The sequence below is a fragment of the Alligator sinensis genome, unplaced genomic scaffold, assembly GCF_000455745.1.
Source record: "Alligator sinensis unplaced genomic scaffold, ASM45574v1 scaffold1322_1, whole genome shotgun sequence".
Lineage (NCBI taxonomy): Eukaryota > Metazoa > Chordata > Crocodylia > Alligatoridae > Alligator > Alligator sinensis.
Window position 1 is genome coordinate 1342657 of NW_005842116.1, and position 15696 is coordinate 1358352.

The following is a 15696-nucleotide window of genomic DNA, read 5'->3' on the forward strand; positions in this document are numbered from 1 at the left end:
GAGTTCCGGCAGGCGCTGGGACGGGGCACGTACGGCAAGGTCAAGGCGGCGCGCGAGCGCTCCGGGAGGCTGGTAGGTGAGCGGGGTCCGGCCCCGATCCTGCCACCCTCCCCCTCCCCCTCCCGGCCCATTCCCCATCCCTGGTCCTCATCTGGGCCCCAGTCCTTGCCCCCTTGATGCCCCTTCCTCCCCATCCCTGGTCCTGATCTTGCCCTGATGCCTGCCCGGCCCCTATCCTTGACCCTTGATGCCCCTTCCTCCCCATCCCTGCTCCTGATCTTGCCCCGACGCCCGTGCCTCAATGCCTGCCGAGCTGGGATCCTTCCCATCCCCTGGCTCCTATTCTTTTTTGTCTCTTGATGCCTCTCCTCCCCATCCCTGGTCCTGATCTTGGCCCCCAGTGCCTGCCTGCCAGACGCCAATCCATGCCCCTCTCCCTGGTCCTGCTCCCTGCCCCCCATCGCAGCCCCAGGCACCTCTGCCTTTGCCCGGCAGCGGCAGCGTGGGGAGCAGGGGGTCTGTGTGCCCTGAACCCCTTTGCATTGCCCCTTCCCCTCCAGCTTAGCCCTCACCCCCGTGCAGTGTCTGAGGGCCTGAGTGCAAGCGGCGGCAGGCTGCCCCCGGGGAGCAGGAGCTCTGCAGCCAGCCCCAGCCTCCTGTGGAGGCTTTCTTTGGAGTGCAGGAGAGGGTGGGAAACCTTTCCGGGGGGGGAGCAAAACCACCCCAGGCAGCTGATCCACACCCTGGATTGCACCAGGGCCTGGCGCTGGCACAGGCAGGGTGAGTGTGCATAGCCTTGCCACACTGCTGGTGCTGGGTGAGTAACGCCTCGGCAGCTGCTTCATCACAGCCAGGGGCTTGGGCTGCATGCTGTGAGCAGCCAGCCCTAGAGCAGGGGCAGGGGCAGGGGCAAGCCCCTCTTGGAGCACGGAGGGGCTGCTAGGATGGCTGTCCCAGGGTCCTGTTACCAGGGGGCTGTGGGAGGTGGTGGCATTGGCCAGGGGGAATCCCAGGGGATGACTGAGTTCCCTGGCAAAATTTCCCCCCCCTTTTTTGGAAAACGCAAGCGGCAGCCAGGCCAGGCTTTGCAGCCGTGTTTACTCTGCTTGCTAGAATAGATGTGACATGAATTGCCTGCCAGTGCCACAGCCTTTGTGGCTGGGACTCATTTGAAATGCAAAACATCGGCTCCCATTGGCCAGGCTGAAGGGAGACTATTGTCCGGGCCACCGGGACTCCAAGCTTCCCTCTCTCTGGCCAGGGTCTGATCTGGATCTGCTTTACTCGCCTATGAATCGGGCGTAACCTGGTGGAACTGGAAAAATCCCCCAGAGAGGAAGGGACCAAAATCTGCCCCTGAAATCTTTGGGCACAAGGCAGGCATTTTTTTGAGGCCAGCCTACTACCAGATCGCTGCATGGAGGCATCCGTCTTGCTCTGCTTTCTGAGCCGTGCTGTGCGTGGGCTTGGCAAGGTCGGCAGCTTCAAGAACTCTTTGCCCAGCACTAGCATTGTGCTGGTAGGTTTTGGAGCACTATTGAGTGGTTAGCATGTTTCTTTTGTGGGCAGAGATTACAGCTTCCAGTCACACACTTGACAATCAAAGTCAGACTTCCTCCTGGAAAGGGGTTTGCACATACTCGGAGGTATGCCAGCAGTAGAGAACAAACATTGCCCTTCAGGCTCTTGCTCTGTAGCGTTTCAGCTGACTTCAGATGTTGCAGAGTCCAAGCAGCTTCCAAACTCCTAATTTGTCTAATTGCTCCTGACTTTCAGGGTCTGCTTAAGTGAAAGAGTAGTGCAGCAAACTGGCTTTTGAAACCTATTATAGGTTTGCTGCGAGCATCACTTAAAAACGGAGTCTGTAAGCACTAGTGTCTAGGATTTGGTCTCTGTTCTGGAAGCAATACTGCATCCTGTCTAAAGCTAGGCCAGAAACTTCCCTGTGGTGGTTTTTGGGTAAGTGTGTGTGGCCTGAGATCACATACCATCACCCACAGCCTTGAAATACTGAGGAGGCCTAATGGGCAGTGAATCCTTCCAGGGAGGGGAAATCTGCCTGCCCTGACACCCTGTGGTGTGAGATGTGATCCATGGAAGGCAGCTTCACAAACAGGCCCCACACCCTGGTCTCGTGGGGATAAACGTCAAGAGACCAGCTTCAGTAACCTAGTTGGCCTGACAAGGCATTGCATTTGGGAGGGAGGGTGGGTGTGGGATGCGGTCACTAATGTGCCAGAAAGTCATGCAAAGAAAAACAGCTGTGAATTGGATAGGAGCTGTCTCTGCATGGCATGGAGCAGCTCATATTTAACTTAAGGAAACATTTGTGCAGGTGGAAGCATGGGTCTGTCTGCTGGCTCTGGAGATGCGCTGCCCAGCTGCGCTGTATCAATGCTGCCTCCCAACCCTTTGGCCTGGCACGATCCTTCTTGTTGGCATGGTGTCCCTGGCCTACTTCTTACTAGGCGTTGGGAACCAGCAGAGAGCAAGAGTCTAGTGCCAGCTGTCATCAGGCCTGCCTAGCATCTAACACTTCAAATGCAAGCTGTCTAGGACAGGGACTGCATCCGGCCAGCACAAAGAGCGCTGGCCTTACAGCATTATCATAATGCAAATAGCAGATGTGGGCCACTGAATAACCAAGGGATGGCGAAGACTGCCAGTGCCTCGCGTAGTCTCACACACACACACACACACACACACACACACACACACACACACACACACACACACCCCCCCTCAAAAAAAACCATACTCCACACATCCTTGTCTGTCCTGTCCCACCCCCACACTTGAGCAGTTATAGACATGTCTAATCTTCAGCCTGTCCTGAGCTGAGTAAATATTTGTTCATTCTTCAGATGATTTTCCCTTTCCGAAACCCCAAGATGTAAGGACATGTGCTGCTCCTTCATTCTGTTGTGATCCTCCTCATGGGCCGCATGCAAAGCTGAGGCTATTGGCATAAACTCTGGTGCTGAAATGCCTTTGGGCAGAGGTTTGCCTCTGGCTCATCAGAAGCTGCCTCTGTCTGATTAACTTAAAATCCCCAGTCATCCGTCCTCTCAACTGGCTGCCCGCTCCTTCCCCTTAGCAGGGCTTGGACAGCTCAGAGCTGAAGCAGACCTGGCTGTTTTCTTTAGCAGCTTAAAGGAAACACCATGCAAATGGTTGGCTTGGGTGGATTTTCAGTGAAGTGTGGACTGCTGGAAAGATATGGGTTTTCAGCTGGAAATCCTTTAGCTGAAGGGCTTCCCCTGCCCCACAGCAAAGAGCCCACTGCTTTTTTTTATTTATTTATTTATTTTTTTTACTCTGCATGTCCTTCGTGATCTCGCTGGAGATGGTAATTGCCTCTTTCATCTGCATCTGATATGAGGTCCCAGTGAAAGTGCTGCCCATAGAAAGGACTGGCCCCTGCACCTGTTCTTTCCAGCATCTGCCCATAGCATTGCCTCCAGTTTAGCTTTCACTGCTTGGATCCCAGCCAAGCTAAACAAGAGGCCTGTTTCTATGGTGCTTGTTCGCTGTATCTGATGTACCCCTGGGCCTGCCTGAGGTGGAGGGGAAGGGGCACCTGGAACAGTTAAAAATAGCAGTGCCTTCCTTTTGATCTTCCTTTTACCAAAAGTACGTTGCACTCTTCCACAATGCGTGAGAGGCCATGTTTCAGTAGGCATGTGGCCTTGTGCTCGTGGTTTGGAACCACTTTTAAAGCATCCAGTGGGCTGGCGACTCGATAAGACCTTTCATCACTTATTCAGCATACCCTGTCTGACCAGAGGCCTCGTCAAACCTGTCTCATTTCAGAAATCAGTGCCAAGCTGGCAAGCTTTAATGGCCAGCAGAGTGCCTGGTATGCTGGAGAGTCCAGACGTTGTCTGGTATGTGAGATGGAGCATGTTCTGTCCTCCACAAACACGGCTCGTGGGTTAGGTGGCATGTCCTCTTGAGCCTTCAGAGTAAGCTGCCCAGTGGTCCCGCTTGATCCCCAGTGGTATAGCTGGTAACACCGTGGTGGTAACCACAGTGGGGTGAAGGAGCTATGCAGAAGAGTACCCTATCAGTGCTGCTGGTCTTGCTGGTAGGACTGGGGAAGACTTGCTCATGACACAGACTTGTCTTCCTAGTGTAACTGCCTTGTTGCTCGCACATGCGGTGTGTGTGTAGCAGCTTCTCTGGTACTGTGAAGCACACCTGAGGGTCTGCTGGACTCACTACCACTTGCCCGTCCAAACTACACATCATTGGAGATGGGAAGTGAACAGCAAGAGAACCTCTATATCCTTGCTGATTTTTGTTTGCAGCCCTTCAGCTCTTACATTAAGCAATGTCACTAAGTGCTGTAGGAAACGCGCTTTCCTTAATGCCATCCTCTTTCCTCAATATTAACAGTTGAGCATCATGATTGCAATAGGCAAATGTGCTTGTCCGACCCTGCTGAAGCCTTATCTAGAACCTTCCTGTATCTGGAGGCTTGCAGCCATTCATCCTGCCTACAAGGCCATGGGGTCTTGCTGCGAGAGAAGTCACGAGACGGGTATGAGCAATAGCTCTTCATTTGGCATGTGCTGATGTAGCTGGTGGCTGTGTCCTGTCCGGGCAGCCTGAATGCCAGGCATTCCAGCCGCATGTTTCTTGAGGTGAATGGGGCAAGCGGGTGACTCGCCGTTGGATGCTTCGGGGGCATGGGAGGGAGGAAGCAGCCTAGTCTGTTTGCATAAAGCCAGTCGGGCAGCTGGTCCTGCCAGATGGCATATCCAGTACTGGGGCACTGAGGCAGAAAGAGTTGAAGGTTAACCTGTGAACCTAGCACAAGGGTTGCCAAGTGCATGCATCCTGCATTGAGAGCTCTTGATAAGTATTGATTGCTTAGTTTCTTGTAACTTCCTTGAGAAGAGCCTTTGGGTTCAAACAGTCTAACTGGAGGCAGGGGATACTAGTGAGACGCAAGCAAGGCAAGGACCAGCTTGTGACATGCTGCTGATCCCATGCAATGGGGGCTGGACTTTGAGAGAGACCCACTTCCCTCTGGATAGGACGACCAGGCATCTCCCGTAGGTTGCTCCAGATACGGCGCGTGCACATCTCTCCAGTAAAGGCACTGAGATGGCAGGCTGTTGCTCGCTGCTGTGGTAACCCCTAATTCATTATGAGTGCGTGCCTGGCTCTAGCTCAGCCATTGGTTTATTTTGGGAGACGTTGTTCAGACGGCACCAGGGGAAGAAAATAGCGGTGATGTAACAGCAATAGCCAGGATGCAAATGCAAGTCCCCTGTGCCCCTGTTCTGCGCTGGGAGCCGCTTGCTGGAAGGCGCGCACCTCCAGCGCCTGCATCCTTCCCACACGCAGCGCATTCGAGGCGAGGGGCAGTGTTGGGCGTGAGTCTAGACGGTGGGTCACTGCTTTGACAGGCTGGGCATGAAGAGGAATGTGGACTGAAAGGCATCCCTGAATCCCAGGGAGGCAACCCACTGAGCATCTGTCTGCCTCGCCTGTCAGCAGATAACCTGTGTGACGATCCCCTTCCCCTTCGTTAAAGGGAACACCAGCCCTGAGCAGAGGGGGGAGGCGGTGCGGCCGAACGGGGCCCCCGGCCCTGTTGCTGGGAGACCTGGCATTCTGCATCCTCCGGGATCCTTTTACAGGATTAATGCTGTTCCGCATTCTTGTCTGATACAAAACCCGAGGTTCTGCTGGATTCAGTTGTAAATCCAACCCGAGGAGGACATTGTCTCTCTCCAATCTCTTTTGAAAGGGGGATTACAGGTCATCTATTCTCCAGCACTCGCTTTTCATTCTCCTCCCCTTTCCAGCTCCTTGTGGAGGAGCCTTTGTAATAATGAAGAAATCCGAGCGAGCCCTGGGACGTGGGCCCTGTGCACTGGAGGGAAGTCCTGTGTTTACTGCTTGTGCCTCTGTCACAAGGGGAACGTTAGCAGGAACTGGTCGGCTGCTCCTTCCGTCCCAGACTTTCCCTTAACAAGTTTGAGTAATTTGGCTCCCGAAACAAATAGTTGCAGGGGGAAAGCAAACCTGTTTTTCATTTGCACCACACCAAGATGCTGTTATCTTCCAAGTCATGTGTGCAGGTCACATTCCTTTCACTGGATGTAATCCTCCGGGGATTCCAGTTCGGGACACTAGTCCAACAGTGTGGCCAGCCTAGCCATCATTGGCAAAGGAGGGTCACGGTATCTTTTGAGAAGCGCTGGAGATCTGCTGTGGGGTGGCAGAAATTAGCAGCGTGTGGGTGGTGGGGAGCAGAATGGTTTTGGGGGACAAGGACGCTCTTTGGATATATCTTGCTAAAAAGCTGGGGGCAGTTCCAGCGTGATTATTGGAGTACTGGTGTATGGGAGACGAGTCCTGGGCCTCTACTAAAACACCCTGTCCAAAATAAGCAGCAGGGCGTATAGACCAATGGGCTGGTCCTCTGCTCCACATGGTAAGGACGGCCTTCTGGATAAACGACTAGCCTTGCGTGATCTCATGCAAGCAGGCTTGTTCCTGGGCTTTCCCCATTTCTAACTTTGAGGGAGCAATGCCTCTGTCCATTGATTCGGCTTGCCAGTCCTCCAGGGCAGGGACTGTCTTGTGAGGTCTGTGCAACATCTGAGGCTTGAGGCAAGTCCATGCAAGCAACAAGACCAAGGCAGGAGTGTTACCTACCGCTAGACTAGTCTGGGTGCTCCAATCCATGTGAACAGAAAGTGGCAACAGGCTTTTGAAAGACCCTTAAGTGCCAGCCCTAACGTTTTGTTTCTTTGTGCTCTTACTCACAGGTTGCTATCAAATCGATCCGGAAAGACAAAATTAAGGATGAGCAGGATCTTGTCCACATCCGGAGGGAGATCGAGATCATGTCCTCCCTTAATCACCCCCACATCATTGCTATCCATGAAGGTAAGAGCTTCTGATGTGCACGTGGGGGTGGGCGTTTCACTCGCCGCGGCCTGCTTTGGCTGTGCGTAGTATGTTTTAACGCTTGTTATGGGATGCTACCGGTGATGAGACCTTCCCTTCAGAGATGCAGGGATTCCCAGCTGGGCAGCAAAAATGGACGGTGACTTGCTGACACGCTTCTGGGGTTTGGGATGGCACAAGTGAGGGGGCTAAACATTACTCCTGAAGCGCCCGTGCTTACCTAATTAAGCTGGCACCGACTGTTTGTTTTGCTCAGTGCTGGCTCCCCGCATCCTGCATGCTGCAGTCCGTCGGACTCTGACCTAGCCTTGCTGGCTTTGTGGAAAGTAGATCCGAGTTGCATCCAGCCAGGAGAATGGGGGATTTCTCCTTTGCTAACTGGAAACGAGGCAAATGCCAGCCCCCCCCCGCCCCCCCAAGAAGGGCAGAGCTGTCTGCAGGCTGTGGATTTTTGCAGGGAAGGGCAGTGCAGGGCTTTCCCTCTTCTTTTTTTTTTTTTTTTTTTTTTTTTTTTTTTTTTTTTTTTTTTTTTTGTAAACTCTCCCCCTCCAAAAATGGAAAACAAGCTTTTCAAAACAGGAAGGCGGAAGCTCTTCACTTCTATTGCACAAGCCGGTGGTGACTCAGCAGCCATGGGGCAGGGAGCTGAGGGTTGCTAGGTGCTCTGGTTTCCCTGATGTTTTGGCTTTTTGAACTTCACTCTGCATGTGTGTTTGTACACAAGTCCTTGGGTGGCGGGAGGGGAATACCAGCTCTAAAAATAACTGCTGCCCCACTCGCCTGAGAGATGTGGAGGACAAAGCCACCCAAGGGCTTTGGAAGCCTTTGCATCTGCCTGCAGTTAAGGTAGCTTGCAAGCCAGCAACACTAACTGCAGCTTCTAGCCCCAGGGTGGGTTTGTAGTGCATGGAGCTCTAAAACCTGGTAATGCTTGCTTTCATGTCCTGCCCTCCAGACTGTGCCAAGACTGTAAAACCTGCAGTAGCTTTAGCTGAACGAGCTCATCTAGGGGGGTGCAGTCCTTTCCTCCCCAGGTCTGAGCTGAAGCCCACTGCGTAGGCTGGGTGAGGAGAGCTTGTGGACAGCTGCACCATAGGATGACTTGGACACAGACCTCTGCTTTTGCCAGGGTTGTCAAAGCAACAACCTTTAACAACTCTGAATTTGGAGAAAGGCAGGGGGGGGCCTTCTTGGAGCACGTCTCAAATGAAGTCAGCCTGGTGCTGCTTGAACACGTCTTAGTCCCTTGACTCCAAAATGGAACAAAACTTGCATTCTCTAGCGTAGCTGGCTCTCTCGGGTTTTTATAGCTTTATTGTGCCTGGCACAAGCTGCGTGGCCAATGTCTAGTATTTCTACTTCCTCGAGGGTGTACGTGAGGTATCTAGAGTCCTCTTGTCTGCTCAACAAAGCAGGAGGCCGGGCAGCATAGGTTAGGCTGCGTGTTTGTAGAGATGGAGTCATGTTTGCTGCCTGTATTGAACCTAAATATGATGAGGTAATACATCTATACACCTACATGAAACTGGAGCAAAAGCCTGCTTCTCCTGGCAGGCTGTGACTGGGGGCTACAAGGGTGCGAAGCCTACACTCGGTCAGCCCAGCTGGAACCGCAGCATTTCTCTTCCTTCTGAGCGGCGATATCCTGGCAAAGAAACAACCATGTGCCTGAGTCGTCCTTCGGCGGTTCAGAGTCTGGCATCTCATGCAGTCTGTGGTAGCAGAGCTTCCTGGTGCCTGGCTTGCAGGGCCTGGGCTGGCTATCCGAGCGCTCCCCACCTTCACACGGTGCTCTGGCTGTCCGTTCTAGCTCAAAACAGAGGCTCGGGGTGGCCCATTGGGACATCAGCATCCTGATGACGATCAGAAGCTCTTGCTAACAAGGACTCTGTATTCAAAGGTGCCTCCGTAGCATCTTTCAGTTCAACGTGCCCCTCTTGTTATCCTGCCTAGTGTTTGAAAACAACAACAAGATCGTCATTGTGATGGAGTATGCCAGCAAAGGAGACCTGTACGACTACATCAGCGAGCGGCAGAGGCTGACGGAGCAGGAGGCACGGCACTTCTTCAGGCAGGTTGTGTCTGCCATCTACTACTGTCACAAGGTAAGCAAGCAGCCCCCACCTATGTGTGGGCACTGGTGGCAAAAGGCCATGGTCAGCTCAAACCTGCGCTCACAAATGAGCCTGCACTGGAAGGCCATGAGCAAGTGGGTGCCCACAAAACCCATGAGGGGTTGACCCACCTCTGCTACCTTCTGGCTGCTTGTGAGTGGCTTTTAGCAGGCCTGACGACTCTTCAACCAGCACAGACTGTGGGGGGCAGTTTGGGAGGATTCATATCTTATAGCCAGACTCCGCACCCTTCTAGCCGTGGTGCTGGCAAGTCCAATGATAAAGCAACCCAGAATGAGAACAGAGGGGATTCCTCAAGGTTTTCATCCGAGAATGCTTCAATCTGGAAGAGTTTTGAGTTGCTGCCCACCTGGGAAGGGCTGTATAGGGAGAGCTTAATTTCTTCCATTTCCTCTGCCCCCCCAAAATCTGTTCCGTTGATCCTTACCCACCCTGGAGTGGGATGGGGTGCCTATGCCCCAAGTCTGGGAAAGTGATATGCTTGCCCCAGGCAGAGGAGGCTACCTTTATTCTGGCTGCTTTGCTACTAAGGCGCCAAGCCTCTGACTCTGTTCGTCACAGCATATTATCAACCGTGGGTAAGGGAAACGCCCAGAGCTGTCAACTTAAATTTGAACTCAAATGAAAACTGCAGAACTAGCTAGTTACTTCTGCTAGATCAGTGATGCTGTGCCCATGCAGGGAAGAGCAGCTGGGGGAGCAGGATGAGCCCTTCCATCCTCGTGGCTGAGACGTGTACTGCCCGATGCCCAAGAGACCTCAAACTGCAGAGATCGGCTCAAAACCAGGGGATCAAAAAGTCGCTGGAGGAATAGACCTGGCACAAATATCACCTGGGATTACATTGGTGCTTCTCGGAGGATCTTGGCATCTGTCTTTGATTTCATGCCCTGGTCTCTGAGCCAAGTCCCAGGGGAGTCATGGGAATAGAGGGTGCTCGGTGCTTTTGAGATCAGGGAGACATGGCTAGCTGCATAGTTGTACGTTCCACTTCTGACTGCTCTGGCAATTGGTATCGAACCCTGTCGGTGCACCTGTCCTGGATGAATATGTCTCTGTATAGCTGGGTACCGGAGCATGCCTGAACTCGACAGGGCAGTGCACATACCTTGAGCTTCTCTGTGTGAACCAGCACTAGGGTGGATGTCAAATGGCTCAAGGCCCAGCCTCTGACTAAGGGGTGGGGAGGGTGTCTGCTAGTCGAACTGCCTCCAAGACCTAGTGCAAAAGCACTCCTGACTGCTTCGTAAGCAAAGGCATCTGCTGAGAACCTACTTGTGAAAAATGAGCTTACAGATGCATTGGAGCGTATTAAGTCCTTATCTGTTGCTTATCTCCCCTATGGTGAACTTGAATCTTGTTTAGAGCCCATAAAAATAAATAAAATAAAGCTAATCTCTACCTGCTGCTTGGGTATCTCCACATGTGCTGAATCAGTAAAGGACAGTCACCTACCTGCTGTGATTACTCTCAAGTGCACTGACCTGAACTTCACTTTCTCTCTCCCAACAGAATGGGATTGTTCATAGAGACCTGAAGCTGGAAAACATCCTTCTTGATGCCAATGGCAACATCAAGGTGAGTGAGGCGGGTGGGACCTGGCTGCATATTACTCAACCTAAAATGCATGATGAGCAAGAGTTGCTCTCGGTTCTTCTGATCCTGAAGCTAACCTGCTAGTGAGATCAAGGGTTTCAGCACCAAGCTGGGCTTCATGCAATACCCCAGTGCCTATTGGGGAGAGAGAACCCTAGGAACAGAGTAGTGTCTCCTGGAAATGATGCCTCAAATGGGTTAGGGGGAGGTGAGGAAATTGGTCTCACAGGCCTGGCTCTTGGGAGCATGGCATTAGGACAGTTGCTGAGAGGCTATGCTGACTTATTCATCAGTTGAGCCCTGAGTTCTTGCAGCCAGTTTGCTGCTGCTTCTGGTCACCAAACTGCAGGAACACGTTCTGGAGTGCAGGGTAGCTGATCTCCCTGCCTGAGCAGTGGGGAGTTGCTCCATCTCTCTGAATTTAGAAATTGGGTTGGGGAGGGGTGAGCGCCAATTCATGGTTACGGTGATGCTGGAATAATGAAGGGCTTATCTGCCTGCAGAGCTCCCGTGTAGCCTTGTCAGGAGTTCAAAGGGTCTGCGGTGCTCTGTTGGGATCTTGCTCCGTGCTATCTGCTTTCCAGGACAGGGTGCTAGTGGAGGGGATTAGCATTGCATAAAACCAATTTCTGCGAGTTACATAAATGACCGCTGCTTTGCTGGGCCCCTGTAGCTGCCAGGCCAACAATGTGCAGCCAGTAGCACCAGCAGAAGGGAAAGCAGCAGGCAGTTCCCAGAAATTCCAGCTGCTAAAATCCTCTAGCTGATAAGCAGGCAAAGTAACGATTGAACAGTGGTGTAGCTGCCCAGCATGAGTCCTGTTCCTATCGGAGGAGGAAATGCAGGGAGATTTCTGAGCTAGTAGCTCCCTTCTGGTCTCTAGTGCAGCATCAGCTCTCTGATCCCAGCTTGCAAACTGCTTGACTTGCTCCTTTCTCTTTGCTCTGGCTTGACCTTCTTAGAGCATTTCACTTGCTCAGCCCGCCGTGAACTCCAACGCCTTGCTGTTTGCATGACTCGGCAGTGCTTTTGGTCCTGACCTCAGACTTTGCACTAGCAGTGCTGGACCTGGCTACAGCCACCCTGGGACTTGTCCCTTCCTTGCTGGGAAGGAGGGGTCCAGCCTCCGTGGGGGCACGGCACGGTTAATAATAAACAAAGTGGCAGCGTCTGTTTATCCTCACAATAGGCTCTTTCACAATAGATAATGTGCAAGCATGTACTGTTCCTCCTGGCTTGCTGGAGTGGCCAGAGGCTTGATGAACAAGATAACAAACGGTGCCAGTAGCTCAGGCTTCATAACTACTGAAAGAGGCTCAAAACAGTCCGCCTGTCTCTTGGAGCCCTCTGACTTGCTGGAAGAGCAGCCTGCCCTGAAAATGGGCACAGAGATGGGAGAGACTGGGCATGTCGCTGGCTAAATGGACAAGGCGAGGCTGTACCTCCTGCTGTGCCTGAGTGGCAGTCGTGGCTGTGCTGCTCGGGGCTGGTAGAGCATCCTCATGCTGTGCAAGTAGCATGACCTGACCTGGAGGTTGGGCAAAGGAAGGGCAGTGTGGGTCAGCTCAGTCTGGAGTGGAAAATTGGTTCTGGTCCACTCCTGCGCCCAGCTGAAAGGGGCAAAGTGCTCCAGGATTGACGTGACCCCCTTTGAAACCTAGGGTCCACCTTGCCCTTCAGAACAGGCTTTGGGCTTCTGTAGTCTCGGATAACCTTGGTTTTACAGGTTCCCTAATGAACGCCCACTTGCTTCTCCCCAGATAGCAGACTTTGGTCTGTCTAATGTCTACCAGCAAGACAAATTCCTGCAGACCTTCTGTGGCAGCCCTCTGTATGCATCCCCTGAAATCGTCAATGGGCGGCCGTATAAAGGACCGGAGGTAAGCTTTCATCTCCCACACCTGGAGCAGCTCAAGGGTCCAGCTGTGGTCATTCCTTTCTGTGCTGGAAGTGGGGAGAGGGCCTACCGGCTCCCGGCTCAGTTGCATTGCTGCTAATGCAGGGCTTTCCTCATGTTGCATTTCTCTCCGAGCTGAATTGTGGGCTGGGGGACTGAGACGACCAAGCGTCATGCTCCACTGGCACCACAGGGTGCCAGCTTTCAGGTCACCGGTCTCCTTCCCTGGCATGGCACTCGAGGCCTACAAATCCACTGGGCACGCCCCAATGGGCATACTGGGCAAGGCACAGTCCGCTCAAGAGCATTGTCTCGTAACATCTTTCTCAGTAGCTTGCGCTAAGCAGCAGTTCCTTTGCTGCCGACTGTACCCTGGCAGCACCCACAGGCTGCTCGTGAGGTAGCCAGCAGCTGCTGGAGTTGCTCGCTAGCCCAAGTGCCCTTCAGGGGTCAGCTCGGCAGAGGGCTTTCTGGTTGAACCCTGCCGATGCTAACATGTCTAAACAAAGGGTTGTCTGCATGGCAGGTTGACAGCTGGTCCCTTGGCGTTCTCCTCTACATCTTGGTCCATGGAACGATGCCTTTTGATGGACAAGACTACAAGACCCTGGTCAAGCAGATCACCAGTGGGGACTACAGAGAGCCCACCAAGCTATCGGGTAAGCAGTGCTCCAGTATACTACCTCAGAGCTGCTTATCCTCTTCCCTCCAACCCCTTCGGTGCCCTGTTTTACTGCCCGGCTCTGAGGAATCTTGCTCCATGTTCTAGATGCCAGCGGCCTGATCCGATGGATGCTAATGGTGAACCCAGAGCGCAGAGCCACCATTGAGGACATTGCTAGCCACTGGTGGGTGAACTGGGGCTACAAGGTGCCCATCGGGGAGCAGGAGTCGATGCGGGAGAACGAGTCCCCGCTGGCCACGGTGGCAGACTGGCTCCGGCGCTCCTCCCGGCCTTTGCTCGAGAACAGCTCCAAGGTGCGCTCCTTCTTCAAGCAGCACATCCCTGGCGTCACACTGGAGAGGCAGCGCTCGCTCAAGAAGTCCAAGAAGGAGAACGACGTCTCCCATGCGCTGCAGGAGGTAGCTGCAGTCCCCGACAACCCCTCCAAGTCCATCCTGAAGAGGCCGAAGGGGATCCTGAAGAAAAGGGGTGTCTGTGAACAGAAAGCCCAGGCCCCAATCCCTCAACCAGTGGCTGATGCAAGGAGTGAAGAAGGCGAGATGCAGACTGCAGACCTGGTTCATATCCTGTCCTCCAGGACACTTGCCTGCAGAGTGGACGGTGGTACACCTGCACCGGTGCCCAAGAAGGGAATCCTCAAGAAATCCCAGAAACGTGAATCTGGGTATTACTCTTCCCCAGAGCACTGTGAATCGGAGGAGGTCCTGGACTCGGAGGCCTTGGACCTCAATGCTGATGTCTTCAGCAGTCCCTCTCCTGGCCGTAACCCCGAGGGCCTGCCCCTGCGGAGGAAGGGTATCCTAAAGCACAATGGGAAATACTCTTCCTGTGGCACAGAGCCAGACAGCCGCCTTATCAAGGCCTTTGGGTCCTTTAGTGAGGCACCTCTTCCCAAGCTCCCGCTGGGGTCCCGAGCCCACCCATCCAGCGCCGTGAGTGAGGACAGCATCCTCTCCACGGAGTCCTTTGACCAACTGGACCTGCCTGACAGGATGCCGGACAGTGGCAGCAGCATGCGTGGCTGCGTCTCTGTGGACAACCTCCTCCGGCTGGAGGAGACGGCGGAGGAGTCGGGGCACAGGCTACGCCGCTGGACGGTGACGCACTGCCAGAGCCCCCTCGGGGAAAGCTGCTTCTCCTTGGCGGACTGTGAGAACGTCACCGAGGTCTACAAGCGGGCTGTGGGCATCAGCATGAAGCTCAGCTGAGCACCCCCCCCCTGCATCCTCCCTGCGAGCTCTGAGCCTGACTCTTGCCATAGATTCCCCTCCATGGGAATGTGACTTTTTTTTTTTTCCCTCTGTGGAGGAGGTGACTGTCTTGTTCCTCTCTGAGTAGGGGGGTGCGGGTTGGAAGTGCTGCTGTGACACCCTCAAAGTATTTATTTGCATCCTTGTGCTCCGCCTCAGTGAAAGGTGCATTGGAAGACGGCTTGGCAAAGAGCCTGGCAGCTCCCTGCGGTGTGACAGGGTACGGACAGACATGGGTTTTGGAGGAAATGCTTCTTGCTTGCAGGAGAGGGGATGTAGAGTAACAAGGCAAGTGCAATGAGCAGTAGGGAGTTGGAGCAAGTGCCCATCTCCAGCTGTAGATGACATGAATTGGGGAGGGCTGAAATTTTCAGAGGGGGAAACTAGACTGCTGTTGCAGCGAGGCATCAAGGGAGTGGCATATTTGCCCAGAGAGAGCTGGGCAGAGCGGTACAGGAAAGGGTTAACTGGTACACCCTTGGCTCTGGCAACTCTCCTGGACTCTTCCCCTCTCCACAACTTAGACTTCATGTCAAGGAAGGCATGGGGGTGGCTTGAGACTCTAGTATTGCACTGTCCAAGTGATGGGCTGGAGCAAGAGCAGCATTTCCCACTGGGAGGAGTGGTGGCAGGGGAGGAATCCGTGGGGAGCAGTCTCAACTGGACACTATGGTGTGCCTGGGCCTAGACCGAGACCTGGGTGTGGGTGAAGTCTCTCTCGACCTGAGCCCAACATATCTCTCCCTTCCCTGTTTTGAGAGATGCCTGAACTGGAATAATGCACATCTTTGCATTCATCTCAGAGTTGGGCAGCTGTAACATTACCATCTCCCACCCGGGCAGGGAGCTGTGACAGGTGAGAAAATCTTGTCATAGGCTGAAGGCTGCAGCCTCCCAGCTCTTCGAGGTATTATAGACTGGTCTGGCAGTGGCTCAGACCTCTATACAAGTGTGAAACCACTGCTGCTTGCCATGGGACCGGTTTCTCTTCCTCCCTGCCTCTCCAGGGCCTTTTCGGAGGCAGCACCAGCTGCTGGACAGTGTCTCTGCCTGGAGCGGCCAAGGTGCTGATTTGCAGACTTGATGGAGTTATGTACCCAACTCCTCCGTAAGCTCCCTCTGAGCACTTCTGCCAAGCCCAGCCCTGTCTCTGATGGAGCCTATCATCTGGGCACCTCAGACAAACGGGCATTTATTCCTGCT

The 15696-nt window shown here is 53.6% G+C and overlaps 1 protein-coding gene across 1 annotated transcript in view; it reads left to right on the plus strand.

The window, feature by feature from the left end:
- NUAK2 (NUAK family kinase 2) overlaps positions 1-15690 on the plus strand; it is an 18101-nt gene extending 2411 nt beyond the window's left edge. The window contains exons 2-8 of the mRNA XM_006024794.2: positions 4-72; positions 6789-6909; positions 8884-9035; positions 10578-10643; positions 12422-12541; positions 13085-13217; positions 13328-15690. Of these exons, the coding sequence (XP_006024856.1) occupies positions 4-72; positions 6789-6909; positions 8884-9035; positions 10578-10643; positions 12422-12541; positions 13085-13217; positions 13328-14451 (1785 nt within the window). The 3' untranslated portion in view covers positions 14452-15690. The remainder of the gene's footprint in view (positions 1-3; positions 73-6788; positions 6910-8883; positions 9036-10577; positions 10644-12421; positions 12542-13084; positions 13218-13327) is intronic.
- Positions 15691-15696: the final 6 nt, after the last annotated feature.